Source organism: Carassius gibelio, chromosome A4 (assembly GCF_023724105.1).
Source record: "Carassius gibelio isolate Cgi1373 ecotype wild population from Czech Republic chromosome A4, carGib1.2-hapl.c, whole genome shotgun sequence".
NCBI lineage: Eukaryota > Metazoa > Chordata > Actinopteri > Cypriniformes > Cyprinidae > Carassius > Carassius gibelio.
The window spans coordinates 18,939,927-18,966,865 of NC_068374.1; the positions used below are offsets into that span (position 1 = coordinate 18,939,927).

The 26,939-nt window shown below is 42.7% G+C and overlaps 1 protein-coding gene across 1 annotated transcript in view; it reads right to left on the reverse strand.

Moving 5' to 3' along the window:
* The window catches only part of LOC127972491 (alpha-N-acetylneuraminide alpha-2,8-sialyltransferase), a 40,530-nt gene extending 30,500 nt beyond the window's left edge, over positions 1 to 10,030 (reverse strand). Inside the window, exons 1-4 of the mRNA XM_052576008.1 lie at positions 9,326 to 10,030; positions 8,258 to 8,402; positions 3,588 to 3,697; positions 110 to 202 (exon numbers count right to left, since the gene is read on the reverse strand). Of these exons, the coding sequence (XP_052431968.1) occupies positions 110 to 202; positions 3,588 to 3,697; positions 8,258 to 8,402; positions 9,326 to 9,504 (527 nt within the window). The 5' untranslated portion in view covers positions 9,505 to 10,030. The remainder of the gene's footprint in view (positions 1 to 109; positions 203 to 3,587; positions 3,698 to 8,257; positions 8,403 to 9,325) is intronic.
* Between the last annotated feature and the right edge of the window lie 16,909 nt (positions 10,031 to 26,939).

Genomic DNA, 26,939 nt, shown 5'->3' on the forward strand with positions numbered 1-26,939 from the left:
ACTATTGAAATGTTAATATTGTTATGAAATAAATTATGATCGGTGAATCCATAACCCTCCTAATTAAAAAAGACAATAAATAAATAAATAAGAAGGAGAAGACACGTACTTCTTTTCAATAATGCTAGGATTCGCGCTCACCAGGTGTGTTCGTGTACCAACATCAGCAGTGTACTCTTTGGACAGAGGAGGAAGATTACATCTAGAGGTAGAGGAGAGGGAAAGAGATTGCAGAATGAGTTTTGTTGGAAGTGATGTTTCTATGTCTATGTCACAAGAAAGCACTGTTGTTAATGTTGTTGTTTTTTAATAAAGTGAAAACTTTGATAAAAGTCCCAGGTCTTATGGTGATTCTATTGATACTCTCAGCTCCACATTAACATCTTGCCTTGAGAATGTCGGCTCTATCACAGGTTAGCACAGGCCAGCAAACAGATAATCAAGGTCTTCAGGATCATTAGAAACTTCTAAGCAGGTTGGAGAACTCTGAAAGAGACGTGGCCCTCCAGGAGAAGGAACGAAAACCCCTGTGTAAGCACTTACACCTTCCTCTAGTCTCTGGTTTACTGATCTCTCTGTGACCATTGGATCAAGCTACTCGATTTACGGAGAAAAATATGGCTGAGACAAAAGACTCTGCTATCCTGAGCAAGTATGTATCCTCTTCCTCCTCAGTGTTTCTGCTGCCATGGTCACTTAGTACAAATAAATCTTTCAACAACATTAAGTGACCACTTTTCTACACCACACACCCACAACCAACCACTGCCTGTATGCAGTCCTCTACTCTATTTTTTCCCTCTTCTTCCATGCCTTAGACCAGATTATCTCCCGTCTTCTCCAGGATATCACTCCAACACTGTTACTGGCTCTCACTCATGTCATTACATCTGTCATGACTTGCAACTTTCACTCCATATTTAAGTAGCCTTAGCTAACCCCACCACTAAAGAAATGTTGACACTTAACCCTAGTAGTCACTAAGTAGCCTCTAGACCAGTGGTTCCCAACCTTTTTCAACTCGCATCCCACACAACCAAACACATATGTTTGTGCGGCCCACTACAAAAAAATGTACTGACCCCATTATTAAGTTAATAATTTAGTACTCAGAAGCTAGATTGTTAACTGTTTTGGCCCACACATATATGCTAAATGCATTCAAGATGAATTTGAAACACATTTCCAAAAGAAAACCAATTGAAGCTTTATCAAAAAGTCGTAACGTATCTAGAACAGACATAAGTCAAAATAATCACTATAGTAAAGGTGTAACAAAATTTATAGACTTATGGCAAAATATAAATATAAATAAATAAATCCTGTGTCCAGGGATTTTTTTTTGCCATGCATTGTTCATAGAGCTCATTAATTGTAGTGGTGCCTCAGGTGTTGAAATAGGTGCTATAAAGCGATTTAGAAATCGCGCACGCTCAAATCGTTATTTTAAGGCGATTTCGATTAATCACACAGCCATAGAATGGACTGGACATTAACAGAAAAAAAAATTGGACTGGACATTAACAGAAAAAAAAAATTGGACTGGCACTGCTCAGCAAAACTTGAATAGATGCAGGCCGAGCTCGGCAGCTGGTAGACAGTCAGCAGAGCAAGCAGTCAGGAAGGAACATGCTGAAAGCCATTTATGCATGTTTAAATTTGTTGTTCTGTAGCATATGCAGCAAAAATATCTAAGATAAATTGGTGGTTTATTCTTAAACCAATCAGCAAGCTCAAATAGTGGAAGCATAGTAATAGTTTAGTATTTATTTTTTGTTATTTAATTATATATGTGAAATTATGTTATGTTATGACTTAGACATTTTTACATATATAAACAATATTATTATTTATTCTAAAAGTAATTGGAGGCCAACCTGCAATACCACCGCGCCCCACAGGTTGAAAACCACTGCTCTACACAGTCTCTTCCATTTTCTCTCAAAATTCCTAGGTACTCAGTCAGTTCTTTTGGTTTTTTTTACAGGACAAGCTACTCTAACAAACACTCTGGCTTCAATAATGACATTCCATTGAGACCAGTCTGGTTTTCAATAAAGCTCTACGGCTCAATAGAGAACCAGATAATCGGTTCTCGTTGTTTTGTTGCTTTGAATACAGTAAATAACCAGATACTTTTGTCCACCTATTCTGACCCGGGCATTCACTGTTCTCAACCTTATCTCACAGGCAGATCCTTCATGGTTTTCTGGAGAGGAGGGGTGTCTGAGCTAATCACTGGGGTGCCTCAAGGTTCAGTGCTTGGTCGTCTTCTTTTCTTGATATAAACAACCTCACTACGCTTGATCAAAAAGGCACATGTCTTTTCCTATAACTGTGGACCTGTTGTTTGAATATGACCCCACTGTCTCAGCTTGTATCTATGCTTACCCTTCAGTCATTTCAACTTGGATAGAGGAAAGTCACATCCAGCTCAACCTTGTGATCCCGGAGCACAGAAAATCACAGCAAGCAAGTTAGTCGACCACCATATCACAGTTTAACTTGATTCATCAACACTAACACCATCAGGACAAAGAACCTGGTGGTAGTGTTTGATAATTAGTATACTACCCACATCTCAACAAAAGCCTGATCATGCAGATTAATGCTTGTCTTTTGTGTGATGTGCATCTTTTCAGTAAAGCCGGTTCTGTGACTAGTAGTAAATCTCCAGCATGCTTTCAGAACAGAGCAGCATTTATTACACAGAGTCGATTTCATTGATATGATACGCAAAAAGTGCGTTCATAATCATATGATTAAATTATAATAAGACGAACTCAGACCATAAATTGTCGTAGTCGTGTGTTTATTAGTCACAATGAATAAATGAAAGCAGTTAAATCTTCAGTTTATTCGGAAACCGCTATGGGCATTTCGTGGGTTTCTTGCGTGGTGTTTTTAAAATTTCAGCACGGTTTAAAGTTTACTACTGGTCACAGAACCATGCATTACTGAAAAAACGCTGCTTCTGCCTAAACGTGATTTATTACCTTTGTGATTTGATTTTGTTTAATCATGCAGCCCTACTTTATAATATCAGGAAAACCAAGACAGTTCCTAGTCTAAACACTAGCTCTACTGGCCAGCCTTCTAGTCAGCACATATAGGTCTCTGCAGATGATGCAGAGCTTGGCAGGACATCTTCTTTTCAAACAATCCATTTTTCACTGACTTCCTGTAGCTGCCTACTTTAAATTCAAGGATTTGATGCTAGCTTTGAGGACTACAACTGGAGCCTCCTACCTCAATCTTCCCTTCTGCAATTTACAGTCAGTGAATGGAGGGGCACAAAACATTCCTTCACAATGAGGCACCTTCACTTAAATGTAGTGGAACTTCCTGCCTGCCTTCATGCAATTAGCTGAGACTGTTACTAATTTCAAGAAAGTTGAAGACATACCATAGCATGTTTCTAAACCACATCCATAAACAAACTCTTTCTGCATTTAAACTCTGTTTTAACATGCGTACTCGTGTTTCTATTCAAACACGACATTATGTGCTCCAAATATTGTTGGATAGAAGCATTTTCTTAATTCTGTATGATTTTTGATATGATATGACACTTAAACAAATCTCACCTCATGATAAAGTCAGCTTGGTCAATTTCTTTTCCACAGCAACTGTGTTTCAGGACCCCTCCATTGCCCACAACTGAACACTTCTTCAGAGGAAGGTGCAATGGTGTATCCTAGCAACACAAAAACAGTGGGAGTTATACAAATGGGTCGAAACAATAAAGAGTCTAACACACACAAACACTCCATTTCCATTTGTTTCTGAAATTCATTTGTAATCATTTGTTTCCACATGAATACATATTTAAATCAAGGTTACTTCAATATTCGTTCACTTCAAAGAGTGGTAAACAGAGTCGATGAAAAGACCCTTTGTAAGACCCCCTGGCAATTAATTTGCATTACAGGCCACCGATTTCATGTCATCTCACACTACATAACTAAACACTCATCAGACATTTTCCTTCTACAGGAGTTAGAGATTCAAATAAAGAAAAACCTAGAAATCTAAATCAGATTACTAGCTTGTTGTTTTTTAAATATGTTGTGCTTCTTTTGGGTGGTGAGCACAGAGTTGATACACTGTTGCTAAGCTGCAGTGAGCGGTTATTAGTGTATTGCTAAGTGGTTGCAAAGGTTTTCTGGGAGGTTTCTATTGTATGACAAGGATGTTTTTTTTTTTTTTTTTTACTGGTCCAGGACAGAAGGGCTTAACTATAGTCTGTATCACATTCTGATCCCTACATATATGGCTTGGGTCTAATGATTATATCAGTAAATCAACTGACTTGGGACATACATGATACATACCATGTATGACACATTATCTCCCAGATAATCTCAAACTGGTATCTATGTCACGCATCTATTTTCAGTTACAGTTACTTTCTCTATTAGAAAATTCGTTTTCTATGACTTTGAGGTCCAATGGTAAAGTGCCTTTGCAGTCCGGTCCATGATCTGCTTTTGAAGGAATATCATACTATTGTGCTGCAGCACACATTCTATCAGCTGCAGTTCTGGCGCAGCGGAATTAATATACATTAACATCAGTTTTAACTCAGCGGTAGAGTTACTCTAACGGGACACTGCACTTATTCACAAAAGTATTTTTCTTTTTTTTCTGACATGCTGTTTTTCTAAACACACTCAAAGCGTACACACGAAAACTGTGCCTGATTACTGAACTAAGTTATGTTTTAAGTGTTAAGTGTTAATACTGTCAAAACACATAAGGTTTATGTATTGCCTCAGTTGATTATGTCTAAAGTCAAAGCAAACAACTGAAAAAAAAAAAAACTGATGCCTGCCTGTATTTGAGATGCATGCAGGTCTTAAAGGGACAGTAGGCTACATGCTGCTGACTGTAATTAGAGGGATAGTTTACCCTAAAATAAATTTTTTGTCATTGTTTATTCACTCACATGTTGTCCCAAACCTATATTAACTTATTTCTTGTGCTGCGCACAAAATAAGATATTTGGAAGAATCTGGATAACCAAACTCTTCCATTCTGGTCCACAATTGGGGGAAAAAAACTATGAAAGACCATGAACCAGCAACTGTTTGGTTTCCACTTTCTTTCAAAATAGAGTTTTTGTTTAGCAGAAGAAGGAAACTCATTTAGGTTTAAAAACAACTTTGTGTGGGTACATGAAGGTATAAAAACAAAACACAATGTATTTACATTTTTGGGTGAATTATTCCTATAAAATGTTAGATTAAAATTAAATTACAAATTTAATTTATGCATTTAGCAGATGCTTTTATCCAAAGCGACATTCAGTGCATTCAAGCTATCAATTTTTACCTATCATGTGTTCCCAGGGAATTGAACCCACAACCTTCTACTTAATAACGCAATGCTCTAGCAATTGAGCTACAGGAACACTAAATTAATACACCAAAGCACCAAACACAAAGAGAGAAAGGGTAAGTTGTGGTTAAAGAGTCTGACTCCTAACCCTAGGGTTGTGGGTTTGAGTCTGAATACCACTGCAATACCACAACTTCAAGGCACTGAACCCCCAACTGCTCCCCAGGCGCCGCACCATAAAAGGCTGCCCACTGCTCCGAGTGTGTGTTCACATTGTGACTTTGGCCTCAATATCCGCCATACTTTGCAGCCCTAAAGTGTTTAAAAGATATTTGTTTAATTATTTTTAATAAAATGTTTTTTTTCCCCCAAGTTTGCTGCATGATATTGCTACACATATTCAACATCTACTGTATTAATGTATATATCCACAAAAGATCCATTCATGTCTAAATCTCCTATAAAATTATTAATTGATCCCTTTTATTGAAAAAAAAAGACATTTTGTCCATAGTAACATGGCCTGCGTAACCCATAGGTCTTATTGAATTAATGTTCTAAATCGCAGTGTAACTACATTAGAGTGAGGCTGATGTGTTTGTGACTGTGTGTGGGATTATGTTTGTGTGTGTGGGATTCATTGTGCATCAATAATGAGCGTGGGCTCTGAGGATATGTAGGAGGAACATTGTAACTGAAAGGCAGAATGGTGCCCAGTACAGGACAATCAGAGCCCATGCGGGTGTCTCTTCCCATGCTTGTTTATTTTTAGAAGGCAGAGTGCTGAGCTGAGCTTCGAGAAGTGTGGGGGTGAAAAAAAAAAAGGATCAACTGCTTTGCTTTCAAACAAATACACATTCATAATTATGTTTTATAGCAAAACCATTCCAGACAGTTATCTGTAATTTCATGTAACTGCTGAAGATATGAAGGTCTTCACATATGAAAAATATGCAATTAAGATTTAAAACACCATAAGTGTGGTATTACCTTACTAATCGATTGAACTTTAATTTTTTTTTTTTATAACTAAATGGACAACAAAATACATAATTATTTAATACTGTAATACTGAAAGAAACCAACAATATTTGCTCTCTCATGATTCTGTGTAAAAATCACTGTTTGGTTATGCTGAATTTATGGTTAACCATACTTGTGTTTACATGTTGAGCATATAATCTTGATTTAATGGGAATTTGGAACAGTTTACACAATTCTGTCATGCATTAAAAATTTTATCAGAAAGTACATAGAGGTGATGATGGAAACTAAGTGTGTGTAGAATGTTAGTATATAATGTATGACATAAGAAATGCGTGACAGCAAACATGAATTAATGATAAAATACAGTGATACTGAGAAAGTCAACACAAAGAAGTATTACCTGTTTAACATTAGTTTTACTATTTTGGGTCTTATGCTGTTTCACAAGAATCTCCAGTCACCCCTACAAGACCTATATCCCCTTCTATTTTCAATATACATGTTGCCCCTTGGTAATATTATTAGAAAATACGGAATTAGCTTCCACTGTTATGCTGATGATACTCAGCTATATATCTCAACGAGACCAGATGAAACTTCCCAATTATCTAAGCTAACAGAGTGTGTTAAAAATGTAAAAGATTGGATGACCAATAATTTTCTCCAATTAAATTCGGATAAGACAGAGATATTAATTATTGGACCAAAAAACTGTACACAGAATCTTGTAGATTACAATCTGCAACTAGACGGATGTACTGTTACTTCCTCTACAGTCAGAAATCTGGGTGTTATATTAGACAGCAATTTGTCTTTTGAAAATCATATTTCCAATGTTACAAAAACTGCATTCTTCCATCTTAGAAACATTGCCAATCTACGAAACATGTTATCTGTTTCTGATGCAGAAAAGCTAGTTCATGCATTTATGACCTCTAGACTGGACTATTGTAATGCTCTTCTAGGTGGTTGTCCTGCTTCGTCAATAAACAAGCTACAGGTAGTCCAAAATGCAGCAGCTAGAGTCCTTACCAGGTCAAGAAAAATTTTACAGTCTCTGCACTGGCTACCTATTAAGTTCTGTATCAGTTACAAATGATCATTACTTACCTATAAGGTCCTAAATGGTTTAGCTCCTGCGTACCTAACTAGCCTTCTACCACGTTACAACCCATCACACACTCTAAGGTCACAAAACGCTAGACTTTTCGTAGTTCCTAGGATAGCAAAGTCCACTAAAGGAGGTAGAGCTTTCTCACATTTGGCTCCCAAACTCTGGAATAGCCTTCCTGATAATGTTCGGGGTTCAGACACACTCTCTCTGTTTAAATCTAGATTAAAAACGCATCTCTTTCACCAAGTATACGAATAATGTATCTTTTAAATTGTGAGTGTAGTTGCATCTGATCAAATGCGCATTCTTATTCTTAAGCGTGGGTTAAACAAATTAATTTTACTTTGTTGGATCAGCAGCTATGCTAATGATGTCTCTATTTTGTTTCTATATTTTGCCGTAACTAGGATTTACACAAACTCCAGTCTGGATCCAGAACACCTGGGAAGAGAGGATGCTGACCCTCAGTAAACCTCAGATGACGCTAACCCTGAATCAACAAACAGAACTATCAAATATTGCTACAAGTGTGACTGCATAATATAATAATTATTAATTATTAATAATATTAATAATGTTCATCGTCTGGCTGACTACGTCTTGTATTAATTTTTCCAAAAATCCTGTCATACGTGCACAAACTGACAGTCTCCACTTGTAAGCTATTACTAAATATTGTAGAAACATAAGTTGCTTTGTAACGGTTTGCATTGTAAAAAGCGCTATACAAATAAACTTGAATTGAATTTAATATATTGTATAAAGCTGTAGCAGCCAAATCTAATCATATTTTTTGACTTTTATGAAAGACAATACCTGAACAAATAATGGGTAGGTTTCATTGTTGACTCTGTGATAATGGTAGATCTCCCCATCGTACCACAACACTTTGCCTATTGGCGAATTCTCCTTAGTAACTGCAAACATCCTCTTTGGGTCACAGCATTCTGTCAGCAGCTTCCTGCAAAAAAGCAGAAGCAAATGCTTTTGAAAATGGCTTTTCTTAATTGTCTGGGAACAAACAAACAAATATAAGAACAAATATCTGCCAATGATTTCAGAAAAAAAAAAAAATTCAAAGGGAAAATTATTATTATTTTTTTGATTCCACTGATATTTGTCCTTGTTTTAAGCATAAACTCACTTCATTTTGAAACATTTCAAAGGAAACAATATGTAATACCTTCATTTTGGCATCTTTTGTAGGCCTATGTATCTTGACTAAAGACATTTATAACTGGAAAACAATACAAAAAACACTGAGTGAGAGACTATTACTATTACCTTTTATGTTTAATATTATTATTACTTTTCTGCTGCGACTGAATACCTTTTGAAGGTCTTAATTTAAGGAAATGTGAACTTTTTAAAGATCTTCATAAGTTTTTAGGATTTTGATCAACAGATTTATTTCTAATTTAATTAAGTTTATGCTGATTATAGAACGTTAATAATTTATGCAACAGTTGCCGCGGCATATTTCTAACAGTACTACTAACAGTCATCAAATCTATTAACAGAATCAGCCTCTTTGCGACATTGCAAATGCCAGCCTTTCCGGGAGTTCAGAGCGGGGACAGATTCAAAGACGACGACCTCTCTGCGCATGTGCGTTCTCTTAATCGGTTTTTGTGGGGAGATGTCTGCACTCTGCAATGCTCGTATGTCAGCATGATGAGAGACAGACAACATGGACGAGACACTATTGCAGCCGCTACATTTACTTAATTACAGTTTGACAAAGAGCCTCCTGAGACTAAAATGGCATTCCAAACCGCATCACAGTACCAATTCATTTGGGATATGTGGCATTGCACATCACAGATACGCTAACAATTAATTCATATTTGAATGCTCGAATCTAAAATCACTGAAACAGGCTACCTGTACAGATCTACCCCGGTTTGGTTTCTGGTCCAGGTTTGTCCCTGCCGAAGAACCTCATCCACCATTTCTTTATCGCTGGGGATCCTGTAAACTGGGAAGATGTAGAGCCACAACAACGCCAACACACCCAGAGTGGCCCATACATAGTTGCTCCGCCGACATCTCAAAAACACCATTCCGCCGATCTGATCAGACAAATGCCTAACTTAGTTCAAAAACACGTGCTCACTGTTGACCTGGTTATTTTGGTGCCGCTTGCCACTAGGAGCAAAAAGCCGCTGGAAAACCGTTATCCTGCTATTCCCATTATGCGGCGTGAAAGAGGCCAGCAGCTGGTGCACCAGTGTCAGATTTTCATTTATGCATCAAATTCCCCGTCATTCCCCTCACTGCTGCTTTGCTGTTGGATGCGCTCACAATCACGGTCTAGTTATTCTGGGTTGTGGCGGATGCGATCAACTTCATCTGTTCCGTCTGGGCCAGCAGGAATCGCAATCTCACGGGTTTTTATATGGGATCCAGATATCTCCTACCCCCATCACCTCTATTGCAAACCGTCTTTAACTCTCCAACAACTCTGATCTCTGGACTATCCGGCTTCATGTCGCCTTTAAGACTACATCACGACCCATTTCTGTGTCCTGCTCTGCAAATTAATTTGTAAGGGCTCCCCCTCCTAATCTTGCCGTCTCGGATGTAATCCTCCGAATAAGTGAGAGACAAAGCTCAGTTTGCAAGTGCTTTAGCACGCATCCTTGCTCTTATTATTTGTTACGGTGCTGCCCCCTATTGCTGTGTGCACAGTGTGTTGCCTCCTAATGGTTTGTGAAACAGTAGGGTAGACTGACACGTTCTGCTTTTTTCATCGCTACACAAAAACTAGACTGACACTTTCTGCTTTTTTCATCGCTACACGAAAACTAGATGCTGAAATGTGAAAAGTGATTTTTTTTCACGTTATATTTATTTTGCTTACGTACTTAAATATCATAAATTGATAATAGCCATGAGTATAGTTTAGTCTATATTTTTCACAATAAGCTCATAACCATAAGGTGTTCATTTTTGTAACTGTAGCCCTAAAGCTGGCTAACAATTTATTGCAAATGTAATAAATTACATTTGTGGAGTTGTAAAAATAAATACAAAAATACAAAAAAAAATATTTATTTATTCACTTTATTTAATTCAGATTCAGTTAAACAAAATGGCACTGGAAAATATACGGGAAACGAATGTAAACAGTAAACTCAAAGTAAAAAGACAAAGTCCACTCACTGACTACATTGTCTAAAACAAACACACTGGACACACATTTCCCGATCAAAGAGAACGCTAATATGCATGTGTGGAGGAAAAATCAGGGAATGGGGTTATTTAAGGTGTTTCAATTGTACACATGTCCCAAATGTACTCGGTCTACCCTACGCAGTACGCATAACCAGACATGTTTTGATGAGTGCAAAAGTGTCTTTTTCACATCTTCTATAGTCTATGCCTGATATATATTAATATATTAGGCTACTACATTTGAGTCATTCTACAGTTTAGGATAAGACAGGGTAAAATGAAGATTACCCCAGAATCATCATCATCATCATTATCATTATTATTATTATTATTATTATTATTATTATTATTATTATTATTATTATTATTATTATTATTTTCCATTAACAAAATTGGCTGACCAAGGCCCCAATGGCATGTTGTGACTAGTGTTAATTATTTTTATGTAATACGTGTTGTTATTAATAGGCAAATGAATTATCTCCATTAATTCGATGTACATTTCAGACATTAAAACCTATTGGTTAATTGAGTAACATCATTAAATCTGCACTCATACAACATAGGCTATTCAATTTGTCATTGAATAATTGTGTCTTTCAGATTGTTCTCTTTCTGCTTTGTCTGTCATCAGTTATTTGATTATTCCTCTAAATTGTCCAAATAAAATGTAAATAGAATAGCTAAATAAATTGTAAATAGAATAGCTGATACAACATTTTACATCAGTGACACTTTAAAACATACAAATATTAATAGGAATCATATCAAAAGTCATTTATAAGATTATACAGGGGGACTTTATACCCAAGGTAGCGGGACAACTTATATTGTAATATTTTCCATTTTGTGTTATAGCAACAACAACAAAAAAATTAAAATGTATTTATTTATTTTCTGCAATAACACATTGGCTGATGTATCATCATTCTCATGCTAAACATCTAAATATGTTACAATTTCAAAAGTAAATCCACGTCATTCTTAATGGCCATTTTCCTTTTTCACCTACATTCAATATCAATTGATGATAATTATATTTTTCTATGACATTTTTTTTCAGAAATGGGCTAATAAAAGCATATGGTGATCTTTCTTTTGCACCCTACAATGTAAGAAAAAAACATCCTGGAAGATATATCGGTATTCTTTTCTGTTCAGGTTACGGGCATTTCCTTCAAACCTTATACAAATGCAATGCAATGCGTATTGAAAATACCAGTAAACGCAGGTGAAAATCCAATACAGAAAATTGTTTCATATTAATGCAGTTTTATTTTTACAGGATTTTCTTAGAGAGTGTGTTTCAGTTTGCTTTTGCTACTTTGTGACTTTGTCCACTGATGAAATAGTTGTATATAATAAACATATAATTTAGCCTTCTACTTGTCAGCTTTTACTAGAATTTACACAAAATGCAAATAGTACAAGTAACATGATAATATGTTAGTATAAAATATTATTGTGCACACCCTTATTCACCAGCAGAAGGAGCTCTTGCACTATAACACAACTTGCATAACACATTATAATATAGATGGTGCAAGGGTTTTAGATGATGATTTAAGTCTTTGCTAATGATCTTCCTCTCCACTGAAGATCTCCAAAACTTTATTAGACCAAATTATAATCAGTACACATACATATTCCTGTAGAATCAAGAAGATTTGTTATGTTTAATTATGTATGTTTTATTTTGTATTTAAAATATGGCACATCAAGACATGTTATACCAGGATTGATGTAAGATATCTTGATCAGCCATAATTGAAAACAAACAAATATTCCGATAAAACTTCTCATATGGCTTTGTATTGACATGTGGCTGAGTACTAAATTTTATTTTGGATGAATTCCTTTAAGGGTACAGTACTGATTGAAGAAATCATTGAAATTGAAACTTCACATTATTGGCTGCCTAATTGAGGAATACACTCTGTAACTAGGTGTTACCAGTCCTGCCCACTACTATTCTCTTCTTAAGGTTGCGCAAGAACTTTTGTGTCTAGACCAGGGATGATAAGGATTGACTAAATAATTATTTAGTAAAATTTGATTGAAATGTAACTTTCACTGATCAGACATATTGAGGAATGTCACACTCAAATGTAGAGGATTATATTTAGACACTGAAAGCCAGGCTGATGGTGTCATGGTCTTGTCATGATCCTGTCTCTATCTCTCTCTTTTTTCTCTCTCTCTCTGTCTCCCCCTGCTGGTTTCTCCCCTCCTGTCTCCCTCGCTCCACGCTTCTGTGTCACAGCTGACTTCACTTCTCATTAAGATAATTCCCCCTACACCTGGTTCTCATCTTGCCTTGTTATTTGGGCTACTTCTACCCTCTCGTTCTCGTGTTTCTTTGTCAGATTGTTACTTCCGTATGAGGCTGTGGTCTTTGGCATCTTCACTAGAAGTTGGTCTTGTCCTGTCGTGTCCTGTATAATCGTTGTTGGGTTAGTTAACTGCTATCACTGCCCGTACTTCTCTGTGCTCACCATTTGCACCCCACAGAACCTTACCTGCTGTCCAACGCTGCAGCCTCCCCGCTCTGCGAGCTCTCATCTCCGGTTCTCCCTTGAGCCCGGTCTAGCCTCCGCCTCGCCAGCCTGCTGGTCGTTCCAGCCACAGAGGTCACCTGTGTTATTTATACCCAGCCTTCGGGTCTCCCTCGGTTCTCATCGTTTGTACTCCTTGGTTGGATTTACCTGTGGCTTTCCCTTGTTTAATTAAAGACTGTCATTTTGCCCTTGCATTTGAGTCCTCTCTCTTCAATACCCATCACAGAACAATCTGACCAAAATGATGGACTCAGCGAGTGGCAGCCCGTTCCAGAGCGCCGTTGAGCATCAGGGCGCCCTCCTCGGGAAGCATGAGGAGGACATCTCCGCTACCCGACACGCCGTCGGTTCTTTGGCCGCCCAGATGTCCGAGCTGCCCAACCAGGTTCACAACCTCCGTCTCCAGCCATCCGCCTCTCATTGTCCTCCTGTTCAGACGGAGCCTCGCATAAATAATCCTCCGGCCTATTCGGGTGAGCCAACACAGTGCCGCGCTTTCCTTACTCAGTGCGAGGTGGTCTTCTCGCTCCAGCCCGTCACATATGCTAAGGAGAAGGCCAAGGTTGCTTTCGTTCTTTCACTCCTCCACGGGCGGGCTCGCGAGTGGGGAACGGCCAACTGGGAGACTGAGGCGGGGTGCATCTCAAGCTTTGAGCGGTTTAAGGGGGAGATGATCCGGGTCTTCGACCGCTCCGCCTATGGAGAGGAGGCTTCCCGTCGGCTTTCCACACTTCGGCAGGGGAGACGATCCGTGCCGGATTTCTCCATTCAGTTCCGGACCCTCGCTACCACATGCGGGTGGAACCAACCCGCTCTGACCGCTCGCTACCTGGAGGGCTTGTCTCCAGAGGTGCGGGACGAGGTCCTCGTCCGTGAGATCCCTGCCCGGCTCGACGACCTTATCGACCTGGCCATCCGTGTGGAGAGACGGTTTGATCAACGCCGTCGTGCTCATCGCCTGGAGGAGAGTCTTTTCTCGCCGCCCCGTGTCAGCCCCTCCCACTCTGAACCTGAACCCATGCAGCTGGGTGGTCTGCGTATCTCCGCTAAGGAGCGTCAGAGGAGGATTCATAACCGCCTCTGTATGTACTGTGCTAGTGCCTCTCACTGTGTGTCTTCTTGTCCGGTTAAGGCCAACGCTCGACCAGTAGGAGGAGGGTTACTGGCGAGCGCTACCTCTAAGACTATCCCTTCCACTTCCTGCACGACACTTCCAGCGCATCTCCAGTGGGCGGGGTCGTCAGCCTCCTGTGTGGCCTTGATCGATTCTGGGGCCGAGGGAAACTTTGTGGATGAGAAGTGGGCGCTCCAACAAGGTATTCCGCTCACACCGCTAAGAGACTCCACCCTTTTATTTGCCCTTGATGGCAGCGCCCTACCTAGGGTACAGAAACAGACTATCCCATTAACTCTGACCGTCTCTGGCAACCATAAAGAGACAATTTCCTTTTTTATTTTTCAGTCTCCTTTTACTCCTTTAGTACTGGGGCACCCTTGGTTAGAACTTCACAACCCACACATTGACTGGGCTAAGGGGTCTGTTTTGTCTTGGAAGTTGTCATGTCATGTTAAGTGTTTAGCCTCGGCTGTTCCCCCCGTGTCTTCTGTTTCTGTGTTGCAGGAGGAGACAGGAGATCTGACTGGGGTACCGGAGGAGTATCACGATTTGCGGGGGGTTTTCAGTCGTTCTCGAGCCATGTCTCTTCCGCCCCATCGCCCGTATGACTGCGCTATTGATCTCCGCCCGGGGACCACGCCCCCTCGGGGTAGGCTCTACTCTCTTTCCGCTCCCGAACGGGAGGCTTTAGAGAATTATTTATCTGAGTCTCTCAGCGCCGGCACAATCGTTCCTTCCTCGTCGCCTGCCGGCGCCGGATTCTTTTTTGTTAAGAAGAAAGACAGCTCTTTGCGCCCATGCATAGATTACCGGGGGCTGAACGACATCACTGTAAAGAATCGGTACCCACTGCCGCTGATGTCCTCAGCCTTTGATATCCTGCAGGGGGCAAAAGTCTTTACCAAGCTTGACCTACGTAACGCTTACCATCTCGTACGCATTCGGGAGGGGGACGAGTGGAAGACCGCCTTTAACACGCCCCTCGGCCACTTCGAGTATAAAGTCCTTCCCTTCGGATTGGTTAACGCCCCCGCTGTCTTTCAAGCTCTGATTAATGATGTTCTTCGGGATATGCTCAATTTATTCGTTTTTGTCTATCTCGATGACATTTTGATTTTTTCGCCCTCTCTCCAGATTCACGTGCAGCACGTTCGCCGCGTTCTCCAACGTTTGCTTGAGAATCGACTCTTTGTTAAGGCCGAGAAGTGCTCCTTTCATGCTTCGTCTATAACGTTCCTAGGCTCCGTTATCTCAGCAGAGGGGATCAGTATGGATCCTACCAAGGTCCAGGCCGTGCTCGATTGGCCCGTCCCTGATTCTCGTGTCTCGCTACAGCGCTTTCTCGGTTTTGCTAATTTCTATCGCCGCTTTATACGCAACTACAGCCAGGTGGCCGCGCCACTCACCGCCCTCACTTCGGTTAAGTCTCGTTTCGGTTGGTCCGGTTCTGCGCAGGAGGCGTTTGACCGGCTTAAGACCCTTTTTACGTCTGCGCCCATCCTCCTCACTCCATATAGCTCAAGACAGTTTATCGTTGAGGTCGACGCCTCCGAGGTAGGGGTGGGAGCCGTTCTTTCCCAGCGGTCAGCGTCGGATAATAAGATACACCCTTGCGCGTACTTCTCACACCGCCTCTCCCCCGCGGAACGTAATTACGATGTCGGGAATCGTGAGCTCCTCGCCATCCGCTTGGCATTGGGCGATGGTTAGTGGGTTCCTCTGTCCCTTTCACTGTTTTGACTGATCATCGCAATTTAGAATACATTCGCTCCGCCAAGAGATTGAACTCGCGTCAGGCGCGTTGGGCCCTTTTCTTTACGCGTTTTGATTTTGTCATTTCATACCATCCGGGCTCTAAGAACGGTAAGCCGGACGCGTTGTCTCGACTTTTCGATCCCTCGACCGGCCGCACCCCCCAAGAGGCGATTATTCCTCCCGGTCGGGTGGTGGGGGCTACGGTCTGGGGAATCGAGAAACAGGTTAAGCGCGCACTCTCTCACGTCGCTACTCCCCGTAACTGCCCTAGGGACAGCCTCTTTGTCCCAGTTCCCACACGATTAGCCGTTCTTCAATGGGCTCATTCCTCTAGATTAGCGGTTCATCCCGGTGTTCGAGGTACTATCGCCTTTATCCGCCAGCGTTTCTGGTGGCCCTCTTTAGAACGTGATGCGCGCCGTTTTATCGCCGCCTGCTCTGTTTATGCCCAGACCAAGGCGGGCAATTCCCCACCTGCTGGGCTTCTCCGGCCGCTACCTGTTCTCTCTCGCCCGTGGTCCCATATCGCTCTCGACTTTATCACCGGTCTCCCTCCCTCGGCCGGCAAGACGGTCATCCTGACGGTAGTCGACCGCTTTTCTAAATCGGCGCACTTCATTCCCCTTACCAAACTGCCCTCTGCTAAGGAGACGGCCCAGATTATGATTGATAATGTGTTTAAATTTCATGGGTTGCCCACCGACGTCGTGTCCGATAGGGGTCCGCAATTCGCCTCGCAGTTCTGGAGAGAATTTTGCCGTCTCATAGGTGCCACTGCTAGCCTTTCCTCGGGTTTTCACCCACAGACTAATGGCCAGGCCGAGCGAGCCAATCAGGTTGTTGCCCGCATGCTCCGCAGTCTAGCCTTTCGCAATCCCTCGTCTTGGGCCGAACAGCTTTCCTGGGCTGAGTATGCTCATAACTCCCTCCCTTCCTCGGCCTCTGGTATCTCTCCCTTTCAATGTTGCCTCGGCTATCAACCGCCCTTATTTTCTTCCCAAGAGACCGATTCTCACTGCCCGTCCGTTCAGGCCTTTATCAGCCGCTGTAAGCGAACCTGGAAGAGGGTGAGATCTGCTCTATGTCGTTCTAAGAGACTCCCGTAAATTGGCCCCCCGCTTCATCGGACCGTTCCGCATTATCAAGATCGTTAACCCTGTCGCCGTCAAACTCCGGTTGCCGCAGAATCTTCGTCGTGTTCACCCGGTGTTTCACGTCTCCTGCATTAAACCGGTCTCCCGCTCCCCCCCCCCACATCTTTCTCTGCCGTTCGTATCGAAGGGTCCCCGGTCTACACCGTCCGCAGGATCATAGATAGGCGGCGTCGGGGTCGTGGTCACCAATATTTAGTCGATTGGGAGGGGTGTGGTCCTGAGGAGAGGAGTTGGGTCTCCCCTAAGGATATCCTGGACCCCTCGCTCATTGATGATTTCCTCCGGTCTCGCCAGCATTTCCCCGCTGGAGCGCCGGGAGGCGCTCTTTGAGGAGAGGGTACTGTCATGGTCTTGTCATGATCCTGTCTCTATCTCTCTCTTTTTTTCTCTCTCTCTGTCTCCCCCTGCTGGTTTCTCCCCTCCTGTCTCCCTCGCTCCTCGCTTCTGTGTCACAGCTGACTTCACTTCTCATTAAGATAATTCCCCCTACACCTGGTTCTCATCTTGCCTTGTTATTTGGGCTACTTCTACCCTCTCGTTCTCGTGTTTCTTTGTCAGATTGTTACTTCCGTATGAGGCTGTGGTCTTTGGCATCTTCACTAGAAGTTGGTCTTGTCCTGTCGTGTCCTGTATAATCGTTGTTGGGTTAGTTAACTGCTATCACTGCCCGTACTTCTCTGTGCTCACCATTTGCACCCCACAGAACCTTACCTGCTGTCCAACGCTGCGGCCTCCCCGCTCTGCGAGCTTTTATCTCCGGTTCTCCCTTGAGCCCGGTCTAGCCTCCGCCTCGCCAGCCTGCTGGTCGTTCCAGCCACAGAGGTCACCTGTGTTATTTATACCCAGCCTTCGGGTCTCCCTCGGTTCTCATCGTTTGTACTCCTTGGTTGGATTTACCTGTGGCTTTCCCTTGTTTAATTAAAGACTGTCATTTTGCCCTTGCATTTGAGTCCTCTCTCTTCAATACCCATCACAGATGGATCATGTAAAACCTGCTGGACTGAACATCTTAAGATTGAGACAGGAATTCTTCAAATCTAAATGTTGGTGAGAATAGCAGTTGTTTAATGCTGTAGTATGAAGCCCAACAAATTTGGAAAAACAGAGTGAATAAATGACAGAATGTTTAGTTTTAGGTGAACTAACTGCTGCTGATTACTTACTAGCTTCTTTTAATTGTGTCATATATATATATATATATATATATATATATGTATATATATACACGTATATATATATGTATATGTATATATATATATATATATATATATACACGTATATATATATATATATATATATATATATATATATATATATATATATATACGTATATATATATATATATGTATATATATATATATATACGTATATATATATATGTATATATATATATATATATATATATATACATATACATACATATATATATATATATGTAAAGTATGTAAAAAATGTAAAGTTAACCCACCCACACACACAAAAAATCAAGCTGCTTCAACTAATTATTATTTAATATCTAGTTCACACTTAATTGCTCTCTTCAAAGTGTTTCCTGAATTGTTATTTTTAGTTGCCTCAACTTTTACTGAAATAGTTTTATACTCCATTCAACTTAAATGTTTTGATCGGTCAAACATTTAGAAAACTACAGCAATATTGACAATTAACATTTAACCATTTACTCCACATCTTTCATATGTTACCTAAACTAAGATTTATTATTTGGACATCATAAGAAATTGCTGTTTATTAAATTGTATACCGAGTTTAATAAAATGATTAACAGGTGTCTATCAATCACTAAAAACACACACATTACAACGGTAAGTAGCTCAAGTGGTAGAGCATTGCATTAGCAAGTCCAAGGTTGGTGGTTCGAATCCCAGGGGACACATGTTAGGGGAAAATTGTTAGCCTGAATGTAATGTAAGTCGCTTTGGATAAAAGCGTCTGCAAAATGTATGAACTTATTTATTTACAACATTTGTCATACAGTCTAAACATACAGGTTTAAAAGGATAGTTCACCAAAAAAATTAAATTGGCTTTTAATTGACTCACACTTAGGCCATCCAAGATGTAGGTGACTTTATATCTTCAGTAGGAGGATAGAAGATTTTTTGGTTAAATTTGGTAAATCATAAACTGCACGTCTGTGGCTGCTTGTAGGGGCGGACTTAGACCTAATCCCAATTCTACCCCTTAGCCCTTCCCCTTTCCCCTACCACTCCATTTCGCACTTTGACGTGAAGGGGTAGGGATGTCTTGATTCTCATTTGGTTGGAGGGGGAGGGGTAGGGATAGGTCCAGACAACCCTTCAAACCAAGATTTTTCAGGACCAAATGAAGGTGTATGAATTATCAAAAAAAGTGTGAAACAACTGAGAATATGACATATTCTAGGTTCTTCAAAGTAGCCACCTTTTGCTTTGATTACTGCTTTGCACACTCTTGGCATTCTCTTGATGAGCTTCAAGAGATAGTCACCTGAAATGGTCTTCCAATAGGCTTGAAGGATTTCCCCCAGAGATGCTTAACACTTGTTGACCCTTTTGCCTTCTGTCTGCGGTCCAGCTCAGCCCTAAACCATCTCAATTGGGTTCAGGTCCGGTGACTGTGGAGGCCAGGTCATGTGGTGCAGCACCCCATTCACTCTCCTTCTTGGTCAAATAGCCCTTGATACCTTCAGTGTGACTCTACAATTTTCATAGTCATGAAAATAAAAAAACTCTTTGAATGAGAAGGTGTGTCCAAACTTTTTGTCTGTACTGTATGATGATGTGTGTAAAGGTAAAGGTAAAGGTCCGTGAGAGTGATTTCGTGCCTCTTTGGGATGGTACCACGAGGTGTTGTTCATAGTATATGCCGGAAAGCCTGCTAAGAGATCATTACAACAGTACAGTTTGGAGAGAACAATAGCTTGGACAAGGAGTTGTCTAATCTTCCTAATGTTGTATGTAGCAAATCTGCAGGACTGGGACGTTGTGATAATGTGGTCTGTGAAGCTTAGCTGGTCATCTATCACAACTCCAAGGTTCCTGGCTGTCCTAGAAATAGAATGAGAAGTAAACTCTTTCTTGAGGGAGGAGGCCATTGAGGTTGTCCCTCCTAACAAAAGAGAATCTGGGTTCTATAGCCGGTACTTCATTGTTCTGAAGAAGGATGGAGAGTTGTGTCTTTCATGGGACTGATGTTCAGGATGCTCACTCAAACAAATTGTGTCTCAGAACAGATCCGAGAACTGATTTGCAATATTCGATCCTTCCTCATATGGCTCTCTCCATTACTCTCGAAATATGAGCCACTGAAGACGAGATGGATTAATTTACTGTCGTTTTTAAAAACAATGATGGCCAGAAGGATCATCAGAGGTTCTTCAAGACTGCTTTGACACAACTGACTGGGACATGTTTAAGCAGGCTGCCACACACAATAACTCCACTGACCTACAGGAGTACTCAGATACTGTCACTGCCTACGTCAACAAGTGTATCGATGATGTAACAATCAGAAAAACCATCAGTGTCTGGGCCAATCAGAAGCCGTGGATGACAGGGGAAGTCTACAGACTCCTGAAGATATGGAATGCTGCCTTCAGAGCTGGAGATGAGGTGGGCCTGAGAACAGCCAGGGCCAACCTGTCCCGCAACATCAGAGAGGCTAAGAGACAGCACTCCGGGAGTATAGCCCATCAATTCAGGTACAGCAGAGACATTAGGAGCCTTTGGCAGGGGATGCAGACCATAACTGACTACAAGTCCCCACCACGGACCTGTGACAGCAACATCTCTCTGCTGAACGAGCTGAACACCTTCTTCGTTCACTTTCAGCAACAAAACAGCACCACTGCACAGAAGACTCTACCTCCTCCTGGCGACCAGGAGATGACGCTGACCCCAGACACTGTGAGGAGATCCTTTAGGAGGATCAATGCACGCAAAGCTTCGGGTCCTGACAACATCTCTGGGCGTGAAATGAGAGACTGTGCAGCAAAACGCACTTATGTCTTTACAGACATTTTCAGCATCACACTTAGTCAGGCAGTTGTTCCCACATGTTTCAAAACTACCACCATCATTCCAGTTTTGAAGAAGCCATCTCCATCCTGCTTCAGTGACTACTATCCTGCTGCAGTTACCCCCATCCTCATGAAGTGCTTTGAATGGCTAGTCATGCACCAAGTTAAGTCTGCCCCCCCCCTAACTGGACCCCTTCAAGTTTGCATATCGGTCCAACCGATCGACCCATGATGCCATCGCCACTGCCGTCCACTCAGCACTCACACATCTGGACAAAAAGGACTCATACATCAGAATGCTGTTCATAGACTTTCATTCAACACAATCATCCCTCAGCAGCTCATTTACAAACTGATTCAGCTGGGGCTCAACACTTCGCTGTTCAACTGGCTGTTGGACTCTCTGACTGCAAGACCTCAGGCAGTATGGGTCAGCAACAACACATCCAGCACCATCACACTGAACACTAGGGGCCCCCAAGGATGTGTGCTGCTCCCTCCTCTTCACTCTACTGACCCACGACTGCACACCATCACACAGCCCCAACATCTTCATTAAGTTTGTGGATGACATGACTGTGGTGGGTCTCATTAGTAACAAAGAGGAGACAAACTACAGGAGCGAGGTGAGCCGCCTGGCAAGATGGTGCAGTGACAACAATCTCTCTCTGAACGTGGAGAAGACGAAGGAGATTGTTGTTGACTTCAGGAGAGCACACACTCAGCACGTTCCTTTGACCATCAATGGTGCGACTGTGGAGAGAGTGAGCAGCACCAAGTTCCTGGGTGTGTACATCACAGAGGACCTCTCCTATACTGAAAACACAGCAGCACTCGCCAAGAAATCACAGGAGCGTCTTTACTTCCTCCACAAACTGATAAGAACCAGAGCCCCGCCCCCCATCATGTACACCTTCTACAGAGGCACCATCGAGAGGATCCTGATGAGCTGCATCACTGTGTGGTATGGCGCCTGCAACGGGTCCTGCCGAAAGACTCTGCAACACATAGTGAGAGCAGCTGAGAAGATCAGTGCTGTCTCTCTCCCCTCCCTCCAGGACATTTACAGAACCCGTCTCGCTTACAAAGACCTCTGCATTGCAGGTGACCCCACCCACCCATCACACAGCTTCTGAAGGACAGCTTCATCCTTCAGGCTGTCAGGAAGCTGAACTCACTCCCGAACTTGCCCCCCCCCTCCCTCTGCTGCCCCAGGCACCACTGAACTATGAACAAGATCCCACATCCCCAGGTCCTTTTATCTGCACTGTTTGTTCACTTCACAGATTTGCACTCTATCTGTCATGTGCCTTGCGCTGCTTTATTTAACTTTTATTTAACTTTTTTTAACCACTTTCTATTCCATCATGAGTACTTCAACAGTCAAGGATAATCAGAAAAAAGTGATTGAGCAATCACCAAAAAAGAAAAAAATTATAAGTTTCCATCATCACCAAAGAGGATCTCAACAGCCCAATTGCTAATGTTATCAAGCTAGCACTTAAAGAGCAGCAAAGAACTTTGGACTTGGTTGTGGCCTCAACAGTACGAGATGCGATAGACTCTTTAGTGACCCCGGGTTTGCATGACCCACATAATCACTCACAATAAAATATTTGTTATTTAGGTTAAGCATCAACATTCACAAACCACTGTTATTTTTAACAGGAAAGCAAGCATGGGCTAATGCATATATAATTTGGCATGGCAGAATGCGAGCAGCGTATCCTTTATCACTAAATGCTGACATCTCCGTTAATCACAATCTCATAAAGCTCTGCTATAGCACAATAAATATATGCACAATTAATCTTTCACAATGTCTACACTTCAAATATTCCACTGCTCCGGGTGTGTGTTCACAGTGTGTGTGTGTGTGTATTCACTGCTCTGTTTGTGTGCACAAATTCTGAGTATGGGTCACCATACTTGGCTGAATGTCACTTCACTATTAAGTAGATACTAACTTAATCCCCTATGATTGGCCATTGCGTTCCAGAAATCAACAGCCATGTCTGTGATTGGCTACATTGTGTAACCCTTTAAACACTTGTTATAAATAGAAACTATGCCTAGCTTGTGCATGTCAATCATTTTAATGTAAATATTAGTTGTTATTTTTGCTTTTGTGCAACAGATTGTCACACTGTCTAGTCTCTGTTTCCCTGGGTGTCCACTAGTGGGCTCACTTCTTCTCGTCTTCCGAGATTCACCCTAACCTCTCGTCTTCCGAGTTCCCTTTCCTGTTCCCTCCTTTGTTTATTTGTTTGTTTATTTTTGACTGTCTGTTTGGCTTTGACCTTGGCTTGTTCGATCCCGATTTGGATTACCCTGTACAATAAAATACCTGCAATTGGATCTACTCTCTCCTGTGTCTCCCTAGTATACGAATCATCACAGAAGGACTCCATCAAAAAGAGATCCAGCGGTATGTCTATTCATATTTCCTCCCCAGTCACCGAGCGGGTGAGGAATGGTTTCAAGGGTACTGGCCTGCTCATGTTTTGTGGGACCAGGGGAGGTTGCTCAGGAGTGATTGGTCGAGAGGAGGTCCAGCATCACTCTCCAATATGGCCCCCCCGTCGACTCTGAGTTCGGATGAGAACCGCCGTCACACCATTGTGGACGGAGAGGGGAAAGGAGGCGCAAGTCTGCTGAGCCAGCGCCACTGCACAATATGGCCGCCAGTCCAGTGCCGCTGCGCAGAATGTCCGCCGACCCAACACCATTGCACAGGATGGCCATCAACCCAGCACCACGAGGCAAGATGGAAGCCAGCACAACACCACAGCACAAGATGGCCACCAGCTCACTGCCATGAGGCAAGATGGACGCCAGCCCAGAGCCACTGCGCAGAATGGCTGCTGGCCCAGCACCACTGCCCATTATGGCTGCAGGTCCAGCGACACGTCACGTCTGCTGAACCAGCACCACAGTACAAGATGGCCACCAACCCAGCACCACTGCACAAGATGGCCGCCAGCCTGGAGCCACTGCAGAGGATGGCAGCTACAGTGGGCTTTCCTGAGTTGAGTCAGGTTCCGGTTGACCTTCCAGAGTCGAATCATATTCCCGTGACCCTCCAGAGTTGAGTCAGGTTTCCGTTGACCCTCTAGAGTTGAGTCAGGTTCCTGTTGACCATCCAGAGTCAAGTCATATTCCAGTTGATCCTCCAGAATCAAGTCAGATTCCTGTTGACCTTCTAGAGTCGAATCAGGTGCCTGTTGACTTTCCAGAATTGAGTCAGGTTCCGGTTGACCCTCCAGAGATGAGTCAGGTGCTCGTGGACCCTCCAGAATCGAGTCAGGTGCTCATGGACCCTCCAGAGTCAGGGTTAGTCACCGTTGACCTTCCAGAGTCAGGGTTAATCACCATCGACTTTCCACAGTCAGGGTTAGTCACCGTTGACCTTCCAGAGTCAGGGCTAGTTCCTGTTGACCTTCCAGAGTCGAGTCAGGTACCCGTTGAATTTCCAAAGTTGAGTCAGATTCCGGTTGACCCTCCAGAGTTGAGTCAGATGCTCGTGGACCCTCCAGAGTCGAGTCGGGTGCTCGGGAACCCTCCAGAGTCAGGGTTAGTCACCATTGACCTTCCAGAGTCAGGGTTAGTCACTTTTGACCTTCCGGAATCAGGGCTAGTCACCGTTGACCTTCCAGAGTCAGGACTAGTCACCATTGACCTTCCAGAGTCAGGGCTAGTTACCGTGGACTTTCCAGAGTCAAGGTTAGTCAGTGTTGACCTTCCAGAGTTAAGCAAAGTCACTGGTGATCTTCAAGGACAGAGCCAAATCACTGGTGATCCTCAAGGACAGAGCCAAATCACTGGTGATCCTCAAGGACAGAGCCAAGTCACTAGTGATCTTCAAGGACAGAGTCAAGTCACTGGTGATCTTCAAGGACAGAGTCAAGTCACTGGTGATCTTCAAGGACAGAGTCAAGTCACCGGGGTTCTTCATGAGAGAATTCAAGTCACCAGTGATTTTCATGAACAAAGGCAATATCTATCAGAGCCTCTCCACCGTTCCACGTCCCTGCTGAACTACCAGAGTCTCGTCACGCCTCAGTCGAACTCTCTGAACACCCAACTGATCCTGTTGTGGCCACGGAGGCTACCCTTAACATGTTCATGTTCTATGTTTCAGACTTGCCCAACCAGACTTGTCCTCCTGTTTGCCCGACCACACGGTTGTGGTGGTCTTCTGCTCCGCCCTTGGGGGCGTCTGGTTCGGCCGCACGGTTGTGGTGGTCTTCTGCTCCACCCTGGGGGACTCCGGTCTCGACCACACGGATGTGGTGGTCTTCTGCTCCGCCCTGGGGGCATCCGTCCCGACCACACGGTTGTGGTGGTCTTCTGCTCCGCCCTGGGGGGCATCCGTCCTGACCACACGGTTATGGTGGTCTTCTGCTCCGCCCTGGTGGGCGTCACATGATGTCCTTCTTGGTGTTTATTTTTTGTTGTTCTTCTGTCTGTGTCTTTCTTTCTGTTTCCTCCTATGGACCTGGCCCTCCGTCTCTCCTCCTGATCCTCCGCCGGTCCACCTTCCTCCTGGGTTTCTGGTCTGTGTCTTTCGTTCTGTTTTCCTATAAGGACCTGGCCCTCCATCCCTCCCCCTGATCCTCCGCCGGTCCACCACCCTCCTGGACTCCTTGTTTTGTGTTGCACTTCTCTTGTCTCTGTTTTCCCATTTTACCTGGTCATCTCGTCTCTGTTTCCTCATTCTACCTGGTCCTCTTGTCTCTGTTTTCCCCATTCTACCTGGTCCTCTTGTCTCTGTTTTCACCAATTTACCTGGCCCTCCGTCCCTCCCCCTAGTCCTCCGCCGCTCCACCTCCCTCCTGGTCTCTTTGTGTTTTTGGTTTTCCCTTGGGTTCGGATGGAGCATCTGGCAGCTGCTCCATGGAGGAGTGGGTAATGTCACGCTGTCTAGTCTCTGTTTCCCTGGGTGTCCACTAGTGGGCTCACTTCCCCTTAGGCACTTCACCGTAGGCACTAGAATTCCTCTAGTCTGGTCCTGTCTTCACAGTAATTGCACTCCTGTTAATTGCACCAGGTGCAGTCACTTTATTGTCATTAGCCTCCCTATAAATACCAGTCTTTCCCTGTTGTTTGTATGGAGTCCTTACCCTTCGTGTTATCAGTCTTCTCGTCATCCGAGATTCTCCTTCGTCTTCTCATCTTCCGAGATTCACCCTAACCTCTCGTCTTCCGAGTTCCCTTTCCTGTTCCCTCCTTTGTTTATTTGTTTATTTTTGACTGTCTGTTTGGCTTTGACCTTGACTTGTTCAATCCCGATTTGGATTACCCTGTACAATAAAATACCTGCAATTGGATCTACTCTCTCCTGTGTCTCCCTGGTACACGAATTTATATATTTTAGGCAATTTATGTTTAGATAATTTCTATTTTGCGGGAGTCCCGCAAAACATAACTGCCCACATACCTGCCTACACTGCCAAAAGTTAGTTAAATGACCATGGTGTTGGTGTGCCTGACTGGCCAGCAAACTCACCAGACCTGAACCCCATAGAGAATTTCTTTTTAAATAATAATTATAATAACTGTACTATTAAGAATAATTTGTTGAGATTGTGTGAATTGGTGGGTTTTTGTTAAATGTGAGCCAAAATGATCACAATTAAAAGAACCAAATACTTAAACTACTTCAGTCTGTGTGCATTGAATTTATTTAATACAGAAGGTTCACAATTTGAATTGAATTA